The following is a 21090-nucleotide window of genomic DNA, read 5'->3' as shown; positions in this document are numbered from 1 at the left end:
AAACGAAGATTGTGAAATCCATGTCCTAAATTTTTCCTCTACATATATGTATGTTATGGAGCATACATATATGGTATAATGTGACATAAATAGCACTTATTGTATAGTGTGTTATGTTCACATTTTGCAGATGTATTTGAAGCTTCTTTATATAATGGTGCGGTGTGCACCAGCTCCTGCTGCACTGTGTGTTTATAGGAGTGTGATGTTACATTGATGAACCTGATCTATGTGGAGCTTCAGGCCGAGGTAACTTGATCTCTGTGACCCCTAAAACACAGGGCGGAGGCCAGACCCTGCTTTGTTAATAGTGAAAACAATTGTGGATCTATCAAGTTTCTCATGGTTAAAAAACAAAAAGCTGTTATTGCATTTCTAATGAGTAAATGTTGGCCAAATATGTGTCAGTTTATATTAGATATTCGTATACCATATTGCCATCTAGGCATGTTCTAGTATAAAAACAATACAACATTCAGAAAATAGTTTGGTATTACATCAGAGACAGTCCTACATATTTGAATGTTTCTCTCTTTTCTTTTCTCCTCTCCTGTTTATCTCTTTAGCCATTACCTTCAGTACCCATCAGAGTTGATGCCCTGGATACCTGTGTTTTCTCCTTGAGCCACCAGGTGGCCTCAGTCTCACAGCGGGACACCCAGCTCTGAGTTTGTCTTCACCCTGAACCCTCCCACCCAAGTCAAGCTGTCCCATCCTGCTGACCCTCCCCTTCCTTCTCCTCGAGGATCTCTTTCTCCTCCCTCCTGGCCCCCACAGACCCATCTGGACTCCCAGTCATCCTTCTCCCTCGATGAGGGGCAGGGGGAGGCGCCGGGGTCCCTGGATGTGGACCCCCAGCCTCTTCAATTTGCTTCTCCAGGGAACCTCAGCGACCTGGGACCACGGTCTTACCATGATGTGTCCACTCTAACAGGTTAGTTGTCTTTTTTTCATGGATCTTAATCAGTTGGCATATTTGTTGAGAAGAAGAATATTGTAGGTTCATACTTTTAACAGCAGAGGGCAGTGTGTCTTTGTCATAGGAGACATGCCAGTCTAGTTGTGGTTGTTTAAATGCTGCTTTCTTTCTCCTTATTTTTCTTTTTCTCACAAACAAACTCTACACTTTCCCCACACTCAGACCTTTGTGCAGACCTGCCAGAGCTGGAGATAGTGAGCCTCCTGTCAGAAGGTCAGCCCAACTACACTCTTCGAGCTGACAGTGTGTTTGGATACGACAATGACGACTGGCTGCACACCCCTCTGCTGCCACCAACAGTCGTGTTGGGACTCACACGTGAGCAGATTGAAGAGACGCTCAAATATTTCTGTGAGTACTGTTTTATGTTTTACTGTTTTACATGAAGTATAGCTGAACACAAATTTGAAATTTTCACGGTTAAAGATGAGAGGACCCATATGGCTTATCAGCATCAAAAACCAGCACCTGTCATGAAATGCATAGTGCATATGGCATAGGTGACTTGGACATCTGTGAAGGCAACATTAAGGCAGATCCAGTCTGCTTCAAGTCTTTTTTAAAGGAGGCCTTTCTTATTTCAATAAAACAATGCCATACCATATTCTACAGGGAATGCAAACATTTTGACTTCCAAACTCTCATCAGTTAAAAGAACAGGTGATGCAACACAAAGGTCATGTTTTTCATATTTATTTTTTATTTTATTTTTTAAATTATTTATTTGGTGAGGACAGTGCAAATTAATGAACACTTGGTACAAATACGTGACGTTATATGCCGTATTCAGCTGCAAGCTAATTTCCATCCGTAGTCCTCAGACATAACATAAACATACAGACATAGCAGCATATACAACACTGTATAAAAGCAACAAATAACATTTAGTACAATAAATAAAAGCCTGCTTAAAAGTGGGCTACTTCTTTAGAGTATAAAAGTGCTGATCAGACTTGTTCACAGGTTTGATTTGTCTTTAACCATGTTTTGAACAGTTTTTTAAAAGCAGTGAATGACAAATTCCAACTCAGACAACCTTTGACAGACCTGTGGTGTTTTGACCTGTGGTAGTTCGTCTGAACTGCACCTTACAGTCCCCTCTGGAGGCTGATCTGGTACTGAGAGTATTGTCAGTTCGTCTAATAAATTCCTCCAGGGGCGGGGTTGCCAGACCATGAAGGGATTTATACACAAAACAAGCTTGTTGTAAAGTTAAAAAAATTTCAAAGCTCAATAAATGGTACTTCTCTAAAATGCCACAATGGTGAAATGAATATTTTGGCACACACCTTGATGGCTTTTTTATACAGTTGTTCTATGGGTTTTAGTATAGTTGTGCCAGCAAATGACCAGGTTGTAAAACACTACTCAATGTGAGACAGAATCATATAATGGAGTTATGACTTGGCAGCATCAGGTGAGATAAAGGGCCTGATTTGTTTAAAATGGTGCAGGTTGAATTTATAGTGTTGACCACTTTTTAATATGTTTTTTTAAAAGTCAGATTAGAGTCCAGTATGACTCCGAGGTACTCGAATTGTGATACCAATTCGAGTACCTCATCTCCTATATAGACGTTGGATCTGTTCTGCTTTACTATTTTCACTTAATTACAGAGTGTAAATGATTTGCAAAACATTGCACTGTGTCTTTATTTAGATTTAACAGACTGTCCCAACTCTTTTGGAAACATTCTTGCATGTTGTGATGGAGTTACCATTTGATTTATTTAAATTAAGACAAAAAGACCCTTTGAAATTTTACTGAGAAATATTTTAGGATTGGGTGACTCACATGTTGTATTAGAGTTTCTTTTGTTGCCCTCTTACTTGACTCCACATTCTGAAACGGCTTAGCATATAAAAACAACTTTATCAAAATATTTGACTGCAACTCCCTGTCGTCATATTTATCAGTAAAATCTGTCGAGTGTAACTATACAAGCAATGTTTCTTCACAGTGAAGGAAGTTTTACCATATACGGGGTGTCCCAACATTAATACCTGTCCTTGTGTTTACTTTTAGCCTTTCCTTTTCAACACGTAGAGTTTGTTAAAGGTTAATGTGTCACTTTTTATTGTTACCTGAGAAATTGATGAAAGAAGGCACACCCTCATTTTTATCTTCATACATTCCTCCTGCACAATACAAAGCGGCTGTAATCAAAGTTAGGTAACAGTCTCCCAAGTGTCTGCTGTAAACACTTTGTCTTTACCCACTGTTCATCTCTTTATTTTTGATCTCCACTTGTGTAAAATAGAATAACAGACTAATATTAGGCGAAAGTACCCCTGCTACGTTTAGTGCATTTAGTGTTGATTCAAAAACTATCTACATATAAAACAAGTTTATATTCTTAACTACTGAGCTAAGTGAAACCTTACTCACAATGGCCCTTACCAGTTTTTTACTTCTTTCATTTAAGGCTTTATAGAGATGAAGCTCCTCTGGTAAATGTTATAAAGACAAAATCAATAATCACTGTCGCAGTTCTTAAATAACTGCAGAACAACTCAAATAGTGGGCTTCTGATTAGTTATTAGTGACATTACAGTATCGTCAGTCAAGATATGTTTTACTAACAATATGACTTTTATGAATAAAGACTCTTTCAAAATGACTTGAATCAAAAACCTCACCATCTTTCTTTGATGTCTACTAAAAACCCTACAAACCCATACATTGTTATTTACAGTGCTTTCCTTTGGATAATATAGAACTAAAGCAACTGGATTTGTTAGGTTTCCTTGGAGACATCTTACCACTCATCTCAGTGTCTAGTTTAGTTGTAAATGGCTGGTGGAGAGTTTAGATTTTAGTTGGTACCATAAGTGGGTGGTGCTCACCTGAAACTTACATGACTATGACAATACTCAACTGCCATCAGTCATGCTTTTAAATGGACAGTGTCATGGCTGAGATTCATGCATTCATCTTCTGTAACTTCTTGTCCTCTGGAGGGATTGCGGTGGTGCTGGAGCCTACCCCGGCCATCACTGGGCGAGAGGCAGGGTTCACCCTGGACAGGTCGCTAGTCTATTGCAGAGCTAACACAGAGAGACAAATGACCATTCACACTCATTCACACATATGGCCAAAATCACCTATTAACCTAATGAGCATGTCATTTGGATGGTGGGAGGAAGCCGGAGTACCGGAGAGAACCCACGCAGACACAGGGAGAACATGCAAACTCCACACAGAAAGCCCCAGTCGGCCGGTGGATTCGAAATCATGGCTGAGATGACCTAACACGTTGGATAAGAACAAAAAGTACAATCTGTGCCAATCACAAACTTGTTGTCGGGGAAGTAGTAGTCTGGCTTTGTCCAAAGGGAAAAACCCATCCAGACCTCTAAAAAGTCACCAAAGTTTTGAACTACTTCTTTAAATGGTTGCTCTTTTAAAAAAATGTTTCTTAGATGTGTTTTTGTTGTTTGTTTTTTTATTTTGCCAAAGAAATGTTTGCTGAAGTTTGTGAGGATTTGACTGTGACTGAGGCAGCAAACTTAGAATCTCTATACAGTCTTTGCCCTAGAACAGGAAGTCACTTCAGAAAACCCACGCAGGCACAAGCAGAACAAGTAAATCCCACACAGTCCATCAGTAATTTCAAACCCAAAACCTTCTTGCTTTGAGGCAATATTTCAATAGAAATGAAAATGTAATTTTCTCTGGGTGTACTAGCTTGTATGGTGGTGCCTAATCTTCCCTCTCTTCCCCACACTCCTCTTGGTTAAGTGCCATGCTTGTGAGTCACAGATGTCAAATGTCACCAAGCCGATTAACCTCCCGTCCCTTGGCTTCCTAAGCGTTTTCCACTGAGCTCTGTACACAGAATATCCCGGTGGTGACCACTCTGACATCATGATGACAAAGTTGGCATGTCAGTTGCTGTAGCAGCACAGAAAGAGTTTATAATCACATTCATAGGTTGTCTAGACATGTAGGGTCCTGAGAGGTTGCATACATCTAAACTTTAACAACTCATAATTATCATTTTCATTGTCTTTTCTTATTGTCCTAGAACACTTTGGTCTGCTGTCAGATATAAAATAGTGTTGAGTGAGTCTGAGAGACTCTGCTCTGTTGTTATAGTTGTCAGCTATTTAATATACACATTTAGTTACAATGTGTGTTTTTGTAGTTACAGCAGAAGGCAGTGTGTTTATAAAAAGCCAAAAGTGTAAATAACTCACCTTGTAGAGAAGTTTGCACATGGTTAAGGAACAGCTTTGTGGTTTTGAATGCTTCGTAGCATAAATGTTTGTTTGTAACATCCCAGAATGTAGAATTTTCCATTCATCTTGGACTGAACTGTCATTTATAAAGTTTTGAGTGCCTGCTTTGCAACATTGAGAAATAAGAAAACAATTATGGCTCCTATGAATGTTTATCAAATATTACAGTGTAACCTACTTTAGAAAAAATCAGGAAATTCCAAGTTATCTTTTACCCTTTATCTTTTGTAGCTGTAGGGATTCATTACCTTGCATGGCTGTGCCCTCAAAAAGCTAAATGGGCTGTATCAAGCTGCTGCCAAGCCACATGTTGCTATCAGGTACAGGACAGACTAACTTGAGTCATGCAGATTGTGCCATGCAGTGCCCTGCTAAGGGGTTTGACTCTATTTGGAAGGTGACATATGGTGTTGTTAATTAGTGTATGTCACTGTAGCGCACTGCTTCTGCTGTTTCATTTCATGCAAGTGTTTTATTATTATTATTGAAATACCTGTCCTTTCTATGTTTGAGATTTCATGGAAATAATTATTAGTGTTATAGTGCAATTGTTGCATATTACATATCATTACTGTGTGAAATCATTAGCCCACCAATAATCAAAGTGGTCACTGAAAAGAACATAAAATAATCTATCTATATATTAACAATAGATTAAATGACCACTTGGAATGAGTCATATGCTAGTGGTGTTGAAGTCTCCCAAATAACTTCGGTGATCAAAAACTATCCTCAACAAATTTGCACATAGGAGTCTATAAATCAGCTCATGCATGCATTGCAAGCTCACTCCTTTGGTGCTGCAAGGATTTGCAGCATTCAGTTCAATGTCATCTATAATTAATAATGATTGGTTTCCTATTAGATCAGAAATATTAGTACTGCATGATTGCTGTTCTGAGCTCCATTTCTGTAGACACGCTGAACCAAAACAGAATAGAAAATGACCTTCAAGGTGCCCCCATATCAGTGATATCAGCTCTCAGTTTGCAGTGAAACCGTGCTTAGTAAACATATTAGAAGCTCACATTCAGTTACTTCTGTATGTTGAGCTGATTTAATCAAGGTGTTACCCCAACTCTATGGAATTGTCCCATATTTTGTAATCGAGTGACCCTAATCAGTGTTTAATTTGAAAAGCAAACTCTTTTAACAACCGTCAGTGTTTGTCTTTTGATACATAGTATGTTTTCTAAAGGATGTCAAACATAAAACCCTAGACTCCACCTTTGATTTTGTTAGTAGTACCTGAGGACGAAGCACATGTCACGTCTTTGTTTGCTCCTGTTGCCAAAGTCCTCCAAACATTGCTTCCTTATAGCCTGCAATTAGTGTTTGTTGTGATGATGATGTGATTGGATGGTCTTCTGGAGAATCTGCATATTATCAATATGTTTTCTAAGATTTTATTCTGTAAGGACGAACAAATGTTTCCAAAGACAAGAAACAGGAGAGCGTGCACGTCGAGTTGTGTCTTTGCTCTCTCTTGCGTGCAGCATTTGTCCTGCAAAGAGTCAGTTTGTGGGTGAAAAATGAATGAGGAGGTTAATATTTGATTACAAGAGTCTTATCTGTCAGAGATGGCAAGGATGGACAGACTGGGCAGTGAATATGATAACAGAGTGTAGAATGACTGTAGATCTTAGCACTTCTTTGAACAATCCATTCATCCTGATTGTGTCTTTTTTGGATTGAGAACAACACAAAACAAGACAAACTTCATGGTGCCCTAATAATCTAGAAAAGTTGAATATTCTCTTACTATGTTTACAGAAAACAGCCTTCATTTTTATAACAAAAATGCTTTGAGACTGCTGCCAATAAAGCAGTTGTTATTGCTAAATTTGTTCATGTACTGACTAGACTTGGTCTTTGTATTTGTACACAGACTATTGCTTCCATCAGACCCCAGTGGGTGTGGCTCTGTCTGCACCAGTATTACGCAGAGCCCTCTCTCTGCCTGGTATTACGTATGTGTTGAGCAAAGCGCAGCCATTGACATGGGCGGAACCTACCATCTCCCTCAATTCAGAGGGGTGGGTGGGCATTGTGCAGCATCTCTTTAATCTGCATCAGTTTTCCCACCCTAAATCATTTCTTCAATTATATCCACATCTACTCCTTTTTCAGTGATTTAGACAAGGTCAGTGTGATCAGCTTTTATGGCTCACTGTTCAGATTTAGTTTCCTCCTCTAGCCCTCCTCCTTTTCTTCCCCTATTTTCTTACCCAGTAGTCCAACGTGGCCAGGTGAACGGAGGCAGGCATGACGACAGATGGCCCTTACAGTCTGAGGGATTATATATTAACACCAAGCAGCTCGGATTCTCTTGCACACACAAACACAGGTGTACACGCCTACTCAAGTAGACTAGAAGATACTGTTTTCCCCCAGACACAAGCCAGCTGAATCATGCCAGGGGAACAGCTGGTGTTTCACACCACAGCTGACACACAGTAGAATTAGAATAGGAAGGATTTATCCCGTGGACGCAGGAATGGAAGGCAGTTTTTCCTCAGGCACCATGGAGGTATGGAGCTCCTCCGCATCTGAAGAGGACGACGAAGAGAAGAGCACTTCCAGCTTTGTGGATGAAATAGTGGAAGTGGAGAAGAAATGTCTCAACAGCAATAATAATAACAATAACGACCAACTTTGCAGGGAAGTGACACAAGGTGAGATGAATGACAAGTATGCAATGTGCCTGGGAATATGAAATGCAGGTGGCATGCAGAAGAGGCTGATCAGTCTACAGAGTCAAGCATAGAAAATGTAGAAGTATAGCAAGAAGTACAAAAGATCATGGTTATTGTGTTTAATCTGCCCTGCAAGCGACATATTTCTGTCTTGTGTGCTCTGGGGTTCATTTAATTGTCAACGTCCTTATTACCTAAGTGCTTTAATACTTAATAGTGCACTGCAAATTCTGCAGGGTGCAGTAATGTCATTGAAGGTGCACCATGCATTGCAAGACTAACATCAGATGTAATATGCTGTTTCTTGTAACATTTGAAGACTTGTGAAGTTTCTAAATATATGCGGCTTAAATATTTCATCTTAGTTTGGTGAAGGTCACTGAGCCTGTATGTGTGTCTGTTTGTGTGTCACCACATGCACTGCAGCAACACAACCAAACCCTGTGTGCATGTAAGCAAATGTTATGGTAGCATTTTGAATTTGTGTTTTCTCTCTCTGTACTCCTTTTTTATTTCACGGCGGACAAAGCAGGATTATTACATTGTAATTTAATCCTGCAAATGGCACAAGTATTCATGCTTTAAAAAAATTACCAATAAAATCTAGAAAAAAAATAGTTTAATAAATGTGTTAAAATGACACGTCCTGCAGATAAGCAGTAAGCGATAATGGTGGTGGAGCAAAAACTGCCAGTCCATAAATTTCCTTCCTGCCCTATTTCCAGTCCAGCAATGTCAGTTGTCCTTGGGCATCTTCTTTTAAAATTCCTTGAGTAATGTTACACTATAGGTGCATTTAAATGGATATTTACTAAATATAGTATGTTTATAAAAGATAATGTGAGGGTATTTCTTGGCTTATTCTCTGGAACAGTTTGTATTAGCACAATCTACTCTTGTCACAGTACTTTTTAAATGAATGTGTGTAGATTATAAAGGTACTCGGGCTACATTTCTGTATTAATGTGAGCAGGGTGTCTCCTTTCGTTTGTATGTGGCATTGTTTGACTAAACTGGCACGCGGCTGGTACCTGAGAATACTGCAACATGGGCACCCCTCCAGAAAAAAAACAGGTCACTCTGGGCCCTTAGTTTTGTGTGGCTCTCTTACAATGTGGGATTTTAAGATGGGAAGTCCACATATTTATTTATAGTGACATGTTGCTGTTGCCATAGTAAAATCTGTTGAGTTGATGACATGCTTTATCTGCATTAAAATAATTATTGGATAGATTTACACTAGGAAGCTTTGTGAGACAAATTTTAGCTCCTGTTGATCTTGTTAAGTGTGCACCTTCAGAACAATAGAGATCAATATGAGGTCAGTCTTATTCTCGGAGCTCATCCATGCCTGCCGGAGCCGCACAACATAACAGACGTCATAAGTAGTCAGCAAAGGTTTATCCATAGCAACAGTATTAGGCTAGCAGTTCATAGTACCTGTGTGGATTTAGCGCAACCCAGACCCTAAAACCTCTAGTTGGCATAGCAGAACCTCTGTCGTTGATCCTCTCTGTGCTAAGTCTAACCCAGTCAGGTCAAGAGGAAATACTTCAGGTGTTTGATCTGGTGAGACTTGGATGAGTGTACAGTCTTCCTGCTTGCTGAGGGATACATTGCTTTAAGTTAAAAGAAGCTGTTTACTTCCAAGAAACATAGTGATCAATTGCCTAACAATTATAGCAACATAATCAGATCTACTGGATCTTGTTTTTTGTTTTTGCTCTTAGCAAATCCATGCAATCCACTTTAAGAACAATGGGATTTGATGAACCTCAACTATTATCTGATTAGCCTTTGTTAATTTAAAGGATGTGATTTGAAAATTACAGAACTTGTAAATGATTGTCATTATATTATTTAGGGTCCAGGTCAGTGTTTATTAGGATCACTGGTTTACACCAAGTAATTTAATCAATAATAATAAGCAGCAAGTTCTTGTTATCATAAATTGACATGTTTACACTAGCTATGTTATGCATTTATATTAGGTTTTAGTAGTGCAATGAAAAAAGTGATTTTAGATTGAACTCCATCACTGACCTCCAGGTCCGTTTAGCTGTTGAGCTTTCAAACGTAACTCATCATTTTCATCTACATTTTGATTTATTTATTTGAGTTGTCATTGAGTTTTTCATGTTTTTTGACACTTATGTTCACACATCAAACATATTGCACTTTCCTATTGGAATTCACTCAGACAATTTTCCCTGCCTGGCTTTTAAGAGAAAAACTTGGCAGTCAGTGCTAAATTTGTCCTCGTATTTAAGACTGTTCAAGTGCATTTGTCCTTCTGCAGTGTCCTTGAGAGAATCTTGAGCTCCTGACAGCTGACCTGATATGCAGTCGAGAAGAGTATTACAATTAAATTGAGTGTTCCCAACAACATTTGTCAGCTCTGTGACTTTGAAACATTTTTTTGATGTGGATTATATTTCACATGTGCTACATTAATTGATGATTTCTCTGTCACTTCTGAAACATTTTTGTTACTGTATTTGTCTTTAATCTACTTGGCCCTCCATCTACAATAACAGGAAAGCAACTCCACTATAGGCTTGATATATCTTCTACAATTCGTGGCCAGTATTCAGTATACTTTACAGTTAAGCCCAAGGCTGTGTTCTTTCCATTAGGATGATTAGATACTGATACAGCTATCCAATCATTGTGTTTCCAGGCCAAATTCACAGACCCCAATCTAATTACTTTACTATGTGGCAACTTCCCATCTCTTTAGTCCAGCTAAGCTTTCAATTGAGGTAAGATTGCGTCACTGATGCACTGAGGTACTGTAAGTAGTCTATATGTTTACGATGTCTGTCCTTGTCGGACGTATGAAATTAAGGTAATTAACAAAGTAAAAATAATGTTGAGAACATAAATTGCTTTAATTAAAAATCCTGTTCACGTCAATGATAAATCTGTCTGAACTCTTCTGAGTAAATGACTAATTAATCTTCTATGCCTCTTCAGTCTCATTGACTTTAACACGCACATAAACAAGCCATTGTCCAGTATGTAAACAAAGTTTCAGGCCAGTAGCCAGCCGCTGTTATCCCTTCCAACATGTCCTGCTGCTGTGAACACATTGTGAGCTTAGCTCTGGCAGTCTCTCCCGTTGAGCTATATTGGTATGCAGGGGAACGAGGTCTTTATTGGTGTCTTATCTGGGCTTGAAAGGATCAAGCTAAGAGGATCTGTATCTGGCTGACCACATGGAGATGCTGGGGGGTGTAGCTCTGAAAATTAAGGAAAACAATACTGTTTTGTGGGTGTGTTGTTACTGGCTGATGTTAAATAATTGTGTGACAAGGAAGATTGAAGCCTCTCTTGCTTAACTTCTTTGCATGATTATGTAATCTGTGACTAATGAAAACAACATGTAATCCATAATAATTTTCTGTCAGACCAGAATATTCAAAAATGTGACCCAAAATGAGAATCTTGAAAATGAAAAGGAAAAGAGACATCGTGCAAGTTGTTAGGCTGCTGCAGTGTCTTTTGTCTGTCAACTGTTCTCTGCTTTGTCTTTTCTTTCATTCATGAAATCTCTCCCTGTCTCTTTCAGTGCTGTGCTCAGACAGAGTGGGCCAGGTCACCAAGACGTATCATGACATTAAGGCAGTCACCCACCTGCTGGAGGAGGTAAGAGAGAGACTCAGAGCAGATGAATGGGATTAACGAGGATTTATCTGCCTCACTGACCCTAGCTGTTTGTGTTTTCAGCACTCTTGTTTCCCTTGTTGCAATCAGCCGAAAGTAAATTAAATGTTTGAGGACGATATGAAAATAAATTGCATTTACAAAATTCAAATGTGGTTGTCTTTGGAGACTTTCAGACACAAAATACCACACAGAGTGAACACAGTCAGTGAGGTAGGATCTGTTGTGAAGCAGTTCTCTTTCGGTCAGAGACAATAGGCTAATTTTCAGATGGTTAACGAAAACACACCTGAGATTCCTGTGTATTCCTTATTAGTGCTGCCAAAGGACAAAATTAAAATATCTGAAATTTCAACTTCAATTTCAATTTCAATGTAAAACCATCTCTAAAAATATCTATTTATTTTTGACTTTGCAGAAAGAGCGGGACCTGGAGTTAGCAGCGCGGATTGGTCAGTCCCTCCTGAAGCAAAACCAAGAACTAACAGCACGCAATGAAATGCTGGATGAACAGCTTGAAATCGCAAAGGAGGAGGTAAAAATAAACTCTATGATGCACGGCTCTGGAGTAAGACTGAAATACCTGATGTGTATCATGTTGCAGTCTACTGAGCTCTTGATTTACTTTCTAGATTGCACAACTTCGCCATGAACTCTCGATGCGAGACGACCTCCTCCAGTTCTATGCGGGCACTGAGGAGCTGGAGAACGCTCAGTCAAATTCATCGTGAGTACACACACACACACAAAAAGGGGATTAGTTTATATTGATATTTTGAAAGTCGTTAAGAGTTGCTGTACAATAAAATACTTTATACAGTTTCCACACTTGAACAGAATACGCCTTATTTATTTTTTCAAAACTCAGTGAGAACATTTATTTTTTCTAAGACTCAGGTCTTTTAGGTCATTTGTTTCACAAATGCTATCACAAAAACTTTAAAAGTCTTCTTCTTGCTGTAGTTTAGTGATAAACCACAGACCACTTAGTGTTTAAGATTCTAATTGTCCACTAAGAAGGATTTTGCTTTATACTGTTGCTCAGAGCTTGTTTGTAAGTAAACATGCGTCAGAAACTCTCTGCTGATCCTTTCAGTGTGCTGTGAACACCTCCCTAGCAGCAGATAATTATTATTACTGTCTGTTAGTCTTTTAATTATCTTTTACCACAAAATCCTTTGTAAGGGTGGTGCCCAGTTTTAAAATAACCAGGTTGTTTGTTCATGCTGAAGGAGTGGAGCAGCGGTACTAATAGGTCATTCTCGCTTTCATTTGAGTCAATTAAGACTTTACTCTGACAGTTTCACAATAAAACATTTTTTACAATCAAACAGAACACAAACAGCTCATTTCTTTTGTTTTGTTTTGTTTAGTGTTCATGATTCATTGTGTCTTGTCCTGTGTATTTTAAGGTATTTCCCAAAGATGCTTTTTCCTGACGTAGAAAATGGGGACTTATTTTATGCTGACACATTTTTTTCCTTGTGTAGGATGAAAAGGAATGAATCTTGCAGTTCCCTCAGCAACTTTATCCACCACGACTTCCTGCAGCAGAAACTGAAGGCTTTAGAAGATGAGAACCGCAAACTGAGATTAGAGGTAAACAGTTGCCACACTGACATAAATTATCCCATTAAGATCAGATGCAGTATTAGTGTGTGTTCACAGCTGGAGTCAACACTTACACATGACGCCGTTTTCATGTTTTCCAGAAAACCCTCAGCTTTTAGATTGCTGATATCATCTTGTATGAAATAACATTAAAAAAGACTTGATCATTATTTATCTTTATGTTTTTGCTTGTAGACAATAGAGGATGCAAGTTTTCATTCCCTGCACAATGCAAATTATTGACAGCTGCGTTGTTTCTGCAGGCCAACGAGCTGTCAACTGAGACGACTAACTACGAAGAGCAAGAACAGGAGCTGATGATGGTGTGTGTGGAAGAACTCTGTAAGTTACACAGTCTTATCTCAATAAATAATAGTGTAATTGTAACTCAAGAATAGTTGCATTTATGGGAATTGTGTGTTTCAGCATCTGCCAATAAGCACGTGGTCGAGCTGTCAGAGGAGCTAGCGCGGAAGGTGGAGGACACTCTTCGGCAGCAGGAAGAGATCAGCTCACTGCTCGCTCAGATTGTCGACCTGCAGGCCCGATGCAAAGGGGTGAGGGATTCACTCTTACACATGAGTTCTGATATATCTGGCATTAAATACTCGGCTTAAAACTCATTTGAGTCCCTCTTCATCTCTCTAGCTCTCCCATGAGAACGAGGACCTGAATCAGCACCTGAGTTCCTCCCGTGAGAGCCAGCTAAAACTTAAATCAGAGGCAAGACACTTACTGTATACACTCACTGTGCTTCAACAGTAAAGTTTAGTTTCAGCTTAATGAACTTCATAGTATCCTTCACTGTGTCCTTCTGTAGACGTGCAGGAAGATATCTCGGCTTAATTTATTGACCACCTGTTTTAGTTTGTCATTTTGACTGATTTGTCTCCCACTGTGCAGCTCAAGGACCTGCAGGACAAATACTCGCAGTGTGAGGACATGCTCCACGAGGCCAGAGAGGACATTAAAAATCTGAGAAACAAGAGCCTGCCCAACAGCACGGTGCAGCGGTACACTGCACTGGCCTCCGTCCTCCCCATGGACTCTCTGGCAGCAGAGATAGAAGGCACCTTCCGCAAAGGCTTGGACACCCCAGCTCCCTCAGAGTACAAGTAAGCCTATAGCCTGTAAATATCACAACTTTATAACTGGATAGTTTATGTGAAGGTCTCAAAGTTCTACAGATACATAAAGTTTAGAGTTCAACAAACCAACGTGACTGGAGTAAACATACTCAGTATCAGGACATTAACTAAATGTCTTAAGCTCATAAATGCCCTGATGGCTCCAATCCTCACTTTTATGAGGCTTGAAGCTAAGATACAGTCCTCTTGTGCGTATTTTATTTTAATAGTTATGTAAAGGCAACTTGGCCTTCATTACACAACACGTGCATGTCTACAAAGGAGTTTGACCGCAAATCTTTTAATGCAGGGGTTGACTATTTGACCGGTTGACAAACATTAATCCAAGCCAATTTACTTTGAGAAAATAAAACAAAGTGGAATGACACAGCAAAGAACATGTGTGGGTCAGCTGATACTTTTATAAGTTTTAGAGTGGTGCAAAGTAGTGATAGTTAAGAGATGTACTCTATTCTTAAGCCACAAGTTAGTGTTTTTCACAAGTTGTTGTAAGTTTTTTCAAGTTTTTTCTCAATACACTGGATCCTACCTGGACAAAAAACATTATTTTAAAAAATAAAAATAAATCAGTTTGGGGTTTGTATGTTGCACTGTGACATATTTCCATATACTGATAACAGTTTTGAGGGTGTTTTTTTATGTTGCCAGGCAATTGCTAATCACACCTGGTCAAACACCACTCACATCCGTGAAGTCTTATCTTAGATGTGTTTTTGTGATAGGTAACAAGGTGGCTTTGTTTTGTCATGAAGTGCACGTCTAAAGGCAGCTCCACAAAACATTATCTAATTTCTTAACTTATCAGCAAACATTTTGATATTGACTGGATGGAGTCCTGTGAACTCTAGCTAATGAACAAACTAATGCTGGTTACAGTTAAACCATCATGGCCTTTCAGTTTATTATCCACCAAACTGAAATGACATGACAATGCACCTCTGACAACAATGATCTGTTACTACCACCATAAAATAATATACTGCTGCTTGTATTATGGTCTTATTGTGTAATTCATGGGCGCTCTGTTTCCCGTGGCAGGAACCACCAGTGGCGTGTGTTTGAGACAGTGAAGGTAGCGAACAAGCCTGGGAGGCTGCGGTCTCGGTGCCACTCACCGGGGCTGCCAGGCTCCAGTCCTGCGTCTGCACATTCCAGTAGTACCAGCACCCCCAGAACCAGCTACTATGGCTCTGATAATGCCAGCCTTACCATGGAGGAAAAGCCTGGCTCCAGTCACACTCAAAAGGAAGACAATGGGTGAGCTTGCACTATTATACCAAGAGAAAGATGTCACATTTCTTTGAGTGCAGCATGGCAGAAAGTTGACTTAAATTTTTCTCCTTGTAGTGTCAGTGGGCCAAAACGTCTGGGTCAGCCAGGCACACCGGGAGGCCAGGACCTTGAAGCAGCCTTGCGCAACCTCTCAGCCCGCCAGCAGAACCACTCCTCTGAGCGACCTTTCTTTGATGTGGAGCGTGAACGGAAACTCCGTGCCTTGACAGGAAACTCTGAGGAAGGAGAGGGCTCCAGCGGCTTCCTGACACCAAACTACAGCCTAGACTCCAGCCCAGCAGCATCGACAGGCACCAACTACTCCAACGGTAGCTCACGGCACTCCTGTAGCTCAGGAGGATCCAGGTCATATCTGCCTGACCGTCTGCAAATTGTCAAACCCCTGGAAGGTAAAACCTACAGCTTTATACAGTGTTATTAATGTCTTTGAATCTATTCCATCTTTTGTACAGTCCTGTTGCAGCATAAGAATCCAAAACAAGACATAAACTGCTTCTCAGTACTTCTAGGCCTCATTAGGCTTTGTATTGACCGGCTTTACACTGGTTTAATAAACTCTTATAATTTCAATCCACTAAGAACATGTCTCTCCATTACCACATACTTCACCATCAGGATCAGTGACTCTGCACCAGTGGCAGCAGCTGGCCAAACCGAATCTGGGAGGCATCCTACATCCACGGCCAGGGGTCTTGACTAAAGACTTCAGGGAGCTTGAGGTGGACATACAGCACGTCTACAGCCTGAACGACCTGGAGGAGGATGAATTGGACCTGTCACAGCTGTCTGGAGCTCATGGCATGGGTAGGACACATATTAACACACTGTGTATACAGTTATACTTTTTTGTCATTTCTGTTCCCTTCATCAAATTCAATGTTTGCTAGTGTAAATATTCATCATTATTCAAGATGACCATGCCATTTTTCTTAATTATTATCTATTATTATCCTTTAGTGCTTAACTAGATGTGTGTCTGTGAAGGTTTTCAGTCATCCAGGTCGTGGTATATATAAAAAACAAAACTGAAACTCACATGAAAAGTATCTGGAACAACCAGATACTTGTAAGTATGTGAGTTTCAGGTGGTTACCACCCACAGATGATCCTTATAAAAACCTACATGCTCCACAGTTCATTTAGAACTGTAGAAGCCATAGGATGATGAGGAAAGATCTTCAAGAAAACTTGACAAGTTGCCCTTTTTTCAGCTTTGGATATACTAGATGTGTGTGTTTTCCTTCATGTGTAGCTTAATAGTCGTTTCTCCCTCCATGACCTCACAGTCTCCCCATCGGGTCCCAACCTCCCTCAGACCTCTCCCATACATACCATTACCACCTGCCAAGCCCTCCAACCCTCCACCCTCATCCCCTCCTTCTCTGCTAGGTAAGCATTCACTGACTGTAAAGATGCCCTTTAGCTTTTTTTTTTTTCTATTGACTAAGTGGTGTGGTCTTTGTTTTTCACAGCCCTGACAAAGTGAATTTCTATCTTGGATAATATTGTTGGATTTGTTATAATGTGATGAACTTTTTAGAATTTTTTAGAAGGCGTCGATTAACCTGAAACTTCATTTGCAGTGCACTTTCATTAAACAAGATATCATCTACTCATCCAAACCCGCTGCTCTTTTAACTTCTTCTCTCTTAACTTCTGCTCTTTACTCCCTCAGTGGCAGAAAACGCTTGTCGAGGCTCTTTCTCCAACTCTAGGAGGAGCCTTCGGGGCAAAGTAAGAGCGCAGTGTCGTAGCTGCACCTGGAATGATTAATAGTTTTTTTTTTTTAAAAATGATTAACGACAGAGGCACAGTACCATGTTTGTTTATCATTAATAATATTCTTGTTAACACGTTAGGAATGCTTTATTCCTCAGCTTTTCTATAAGACAGTATTTTTGTAATATATATTATTTAAGTGTTAAAATTAGATGAATAAATTATTTAATGGAGTGGTTTATAGAAGTACTATGTAGTTGTATGCAAAGTGTTTATTAAAAAAGGGGAGTTTGTAAGATTAAGATTCAGAAATTTAGTCCAAATATCAACAGAAGCGGGTGGCATTTTAGCAGAATGTTGTGGGTGTGGTGTCCTAATAAAAAACAAGGAAATGCAGAGCCTCAGACGTAGGAGCCGATCAAGATAAAACTGCTGTCATTTCAGTTTGACAAGTGGCGTCAGCCTGTAGTTTATGTTACGGCTTGCTTAGCTCGGTTGGCATGACCATAGCAACATGCTGTGGTTTTCAGAGTATTTGTCAGTTTAGTTTGTGTTGTCAATAGCGTGACTAAAGATCCATTCTGAATGGTCAGACTGTTTGCTACAGTGACTCTCCATCACCTCCTGAGGTAGAGGATGGTATTACCAGATGAGATGAGCTAACTTCAGTAGAAACAATACAGAGATGTCTTTCACATAATGTTGAAGATTTCTTCGCACTTTACTCATGATTTTAGTTTGAAAATTATATAAATGGTGTGGCCTAATCAACTGAGGCTGTAGTCTTCACTTAACAGGTGCTAGCTTGATTTCAGCCTGTGCCCTGTGCTGCTTGTCATTCCCACCACTCTCTCACACTATTAACTCTTCTCTCTCCCCTCCAGCAACTGTCAAGGCATAAAAATAACACAAAATAAGAAAACAAAACAAAAAAGTGACATATTGCTCCTTTAATGTTAAAAACTGTGGACATCCAGGATTCAAGGCTCCTGTATAAACAAAACTTAATGACATTAATAAACTGGTAAATGATTTGTACAACTACATTATATTGTTATAAAGCATTTGTTACTTGTTGATATTCTGTTCGGAGGTATTAAGAATAAGATAAGATAAGATGATCCTTTAATTTATCCCCCTTTAAAGGTGCAGTAGGCAGGATTGCGAAGATCCAGGACTTAGCCAAAAAATTTGAACATCGACAACTTCTCAGTCCCTCCCCACTTTCCGCTAAAGCCCAAAAAGGTCTCCCAAGCCCCTCCCCCCACAAGGGAGCGCTGTGCACGATAGAGCGCGTGCATATTGGCCCTGGAATACTGTGCACGAGCAGAGAACCGAGAGAGAGCGAGTAAACAAACTAGCATGGAACACACCGACGTAACAACAACAAAATAGTTTTTATAATACCCTTCGTTATTGCTAAATAATTTTAGGTCAAAATATTTAGCAATAGTCAACTTTAGGACAAAACCAAGGTTAGGATGTTTCTGAAAGTAGCCTACATCGGTGATGTTTGCTATCAATAACAGTTAGAAGCATTCATTGTGGCGTTTTATTCCACAGTTTAGACTTATCAATTTGCTATGTGGTAGATATATGACCGCTACCTGTTGATGTGGTTAGACGTTTGAGAGTGAAGCTGAGGCACAGGCCTCAGACGAGGATTACGTCCCGGCTCCTTCTACACGCCCGCGGCCAAGTGGTGCGAGGTGGTGGAGGGAGGGGAGGGGAGGGCGCTATGAAATGCGTGTCCATGAGCAGTGATTGACACTCTGTTAGATACACCCCTGGATGTGATTGGTGCATCTGGATGTGGAGCGGTGGATGTCTTGCAAATCGCGCTACAGGCTCTAGGAGGGGCCAGAGGAGCCGATTTTTTTTTTAAATGACCTGCTTCATGCAATTATACTTGAACATAGGGTCAGTTTCAGAAAATATGACAGAAAGTTAGTTTTATAAAAGTTGCCTACTGCACCTTTAATGTGCCGTGTACTGTGCCTCTCTTATATAGCACTTCATCTCCTACTAACGCTTTACTTCATGCTTGAGCTCCTGCGTTTGCTTTCACATTCTTGGTTTTATGTCTCTTGCCCTTTTTAGGCTTTCATCAGCACCAGCTCCTGTTCATCAGCACACTAACATCATGTTTATCCATATTATAGTGACGCCACACTGAACTAACCAAATATTTTTCAGTTGTTTGTCTGAATGTATATCTGCATGCGAAAACTGGTGTATTTCAGGTGTATTATTTTGGTTTATTTTAATGGCTTTATGTCTTGTTGTTTTCAGCCTTCACTCTTTCGGCCTGCCACCTTGTCGGAACTGTGAGCACATGAGCACTTCGTCTCCTTCCCACCAGCACCACTGTGGCTGGGGAGGACAAACCACCACCACAAATGTACCCTCTTCATCACTGGGACTCCTTCAGCTGCTGCAAGAGCGCGGCATCTCAGCCTCTTCCGATCCCCACCACAACCTGCACTACGGCCACAGTACAAAAACTGCATGTTCCACAATAAAAAACAAAGGCGGAGATTCGTCCTCGGACAGACAGGAAAGACAAACCGCTTTTAGCTTGAACTTGGTGGAGAAGCTTCAGAGTCTCGGGTTGCACAGAGTGGCAGCCTTGGGGATGATGGGCCGCAGCGGCAAAGCGAGAGAAGCATCGGAACATCCCAAAGTGTGACGCGTTCACCGCTCTCTCATTCACCATAGTGACTTTTCATTATGCCATGTGATTCCCACTGTGCAGTTCATGGCCCGCCACTGCACCCGTGTCTTGAAAGCCACAGAACGTGCTAGAGCCAGACCTTTAGTTGTTGGTAGCGTATTCTTTTCTATGAAGAGTAAATACTTGTTTCTGTGTGAGACATTTTCATCTCAGGACACCTACCTGATCATCAGTCGGTTTTCATACCTTTTCTTTGTTTTACACAAAAAAGAAACATCATGAAGAAAAAAAATGACTTTTTATATATGTGTTTTGTGGATTTTACAGTTTTCCCCATCACTGCTTTTAAAATCATGTCTTTTTGTTAAGTTTCCAAAGTGAAACACCAGGTATGTGTTCATATTAACATTGTACTTTAGGAACATTAGAAAAGGATTACATGCAGTATATTACTGTTTGTTGAAACCACAGACCACACCAATGCTGTCACACTGAAGATCATTCAAATGCACTAAAACACACTCCGGTCCTGCTGCTTCTACGCTGCTGCATTGAGAAAAGCATGTTGTACATAAGATGTTTCATTTGATCAAGAAGCACTGCGAAGACATCAGGCACCAACTGGGCCAGATGATGACTGAATAATATAAATGATCTTTTACCTGTCTGCTGTTCATCACCCACTCTCATGTAACACTTGCAGTCTCACCTCTGAGCTGTTTAAAGTGCTGTGGACTTTATTCTAAGCCAAACCTCACAAAAACCAAAATCAAGACACTGAATTTTGAAGCACTATATGTACTAAACAACTGTGCTTGTACAAATCTGCTGTGTTTCACACCACATTCAGGAATTTCAGGATTTAAATTAGATCAAAAATCATGCTGGGCATTCAAGGTGATTTCTCAGTGAATACTTATTTAATAAATATTAAAACGGCACATCTCCGTACAATCAACTGTAGCAAAATAGGCATAGGATACTGTGAATTTAAAAGGGAAGAAATCATGTTAAATAATTTATGTTCAAACCTTAAATCAACCAAACCGCCGTTCTCTGCCCT

At 40.0% G+C, this 21090-nt stretch overlaps 1 protein-coding gene across 1 annotated transcript; it reads left to right on the top strand.

Moving 5' to 3' along the window:
- Positions 1 to 216: 216 nt before the first annotated feature.
- Positions 217 to 20053, top strand: hap1 (huntingtin associated protein 1; the record flags this gene model as incomplete). Its single annotated transcript, XM_084553910.1, has 16 exons — positions 217 to 249; positions 778 to 934; positions 1142 to 1330; positions 11488 to 11564; positions 12001 to 12117; positions 12215 to 12309; positions 13073 to 13181; positions 13457 to 13535; positions 13620 to 13750; positions 13842 to 13916; positions 14097 to 14308; positions 15380 to 15598; positions 15689 to 16023; positions 16250 to 16438; positions 16921 to 17023; positions 19646 to 20053. 16 exons carry the CDS (start codon positions 217 to 219, stop codon positions 20040 to 20042), a joined length of 2517 nt encoding a protein of 838 aa, XP_084410036.1. The 3' UTR covers positions 20043 to 20053.
- Between the last annotated feature and the right edge of the window lie 1037 nt (positions 20054 to 21090).

Source organism: Chelon labrosus (assembly GCF_963514085.1).
Source record: "Chelon labrosus genome assembly, chromosome: 2".
In the NCBI taxonomy this organism is placed as follows: Eukaryota; Metazoa; Chordata; class Actinopteri; order Mugiliformes; family Mugilidae; genus Chelon; species Chelon labrosus.
Note: the sequence above shows the minus strand (reverse complement) of the source record. Positions and strands in the feature narration are given on the sequence as shown.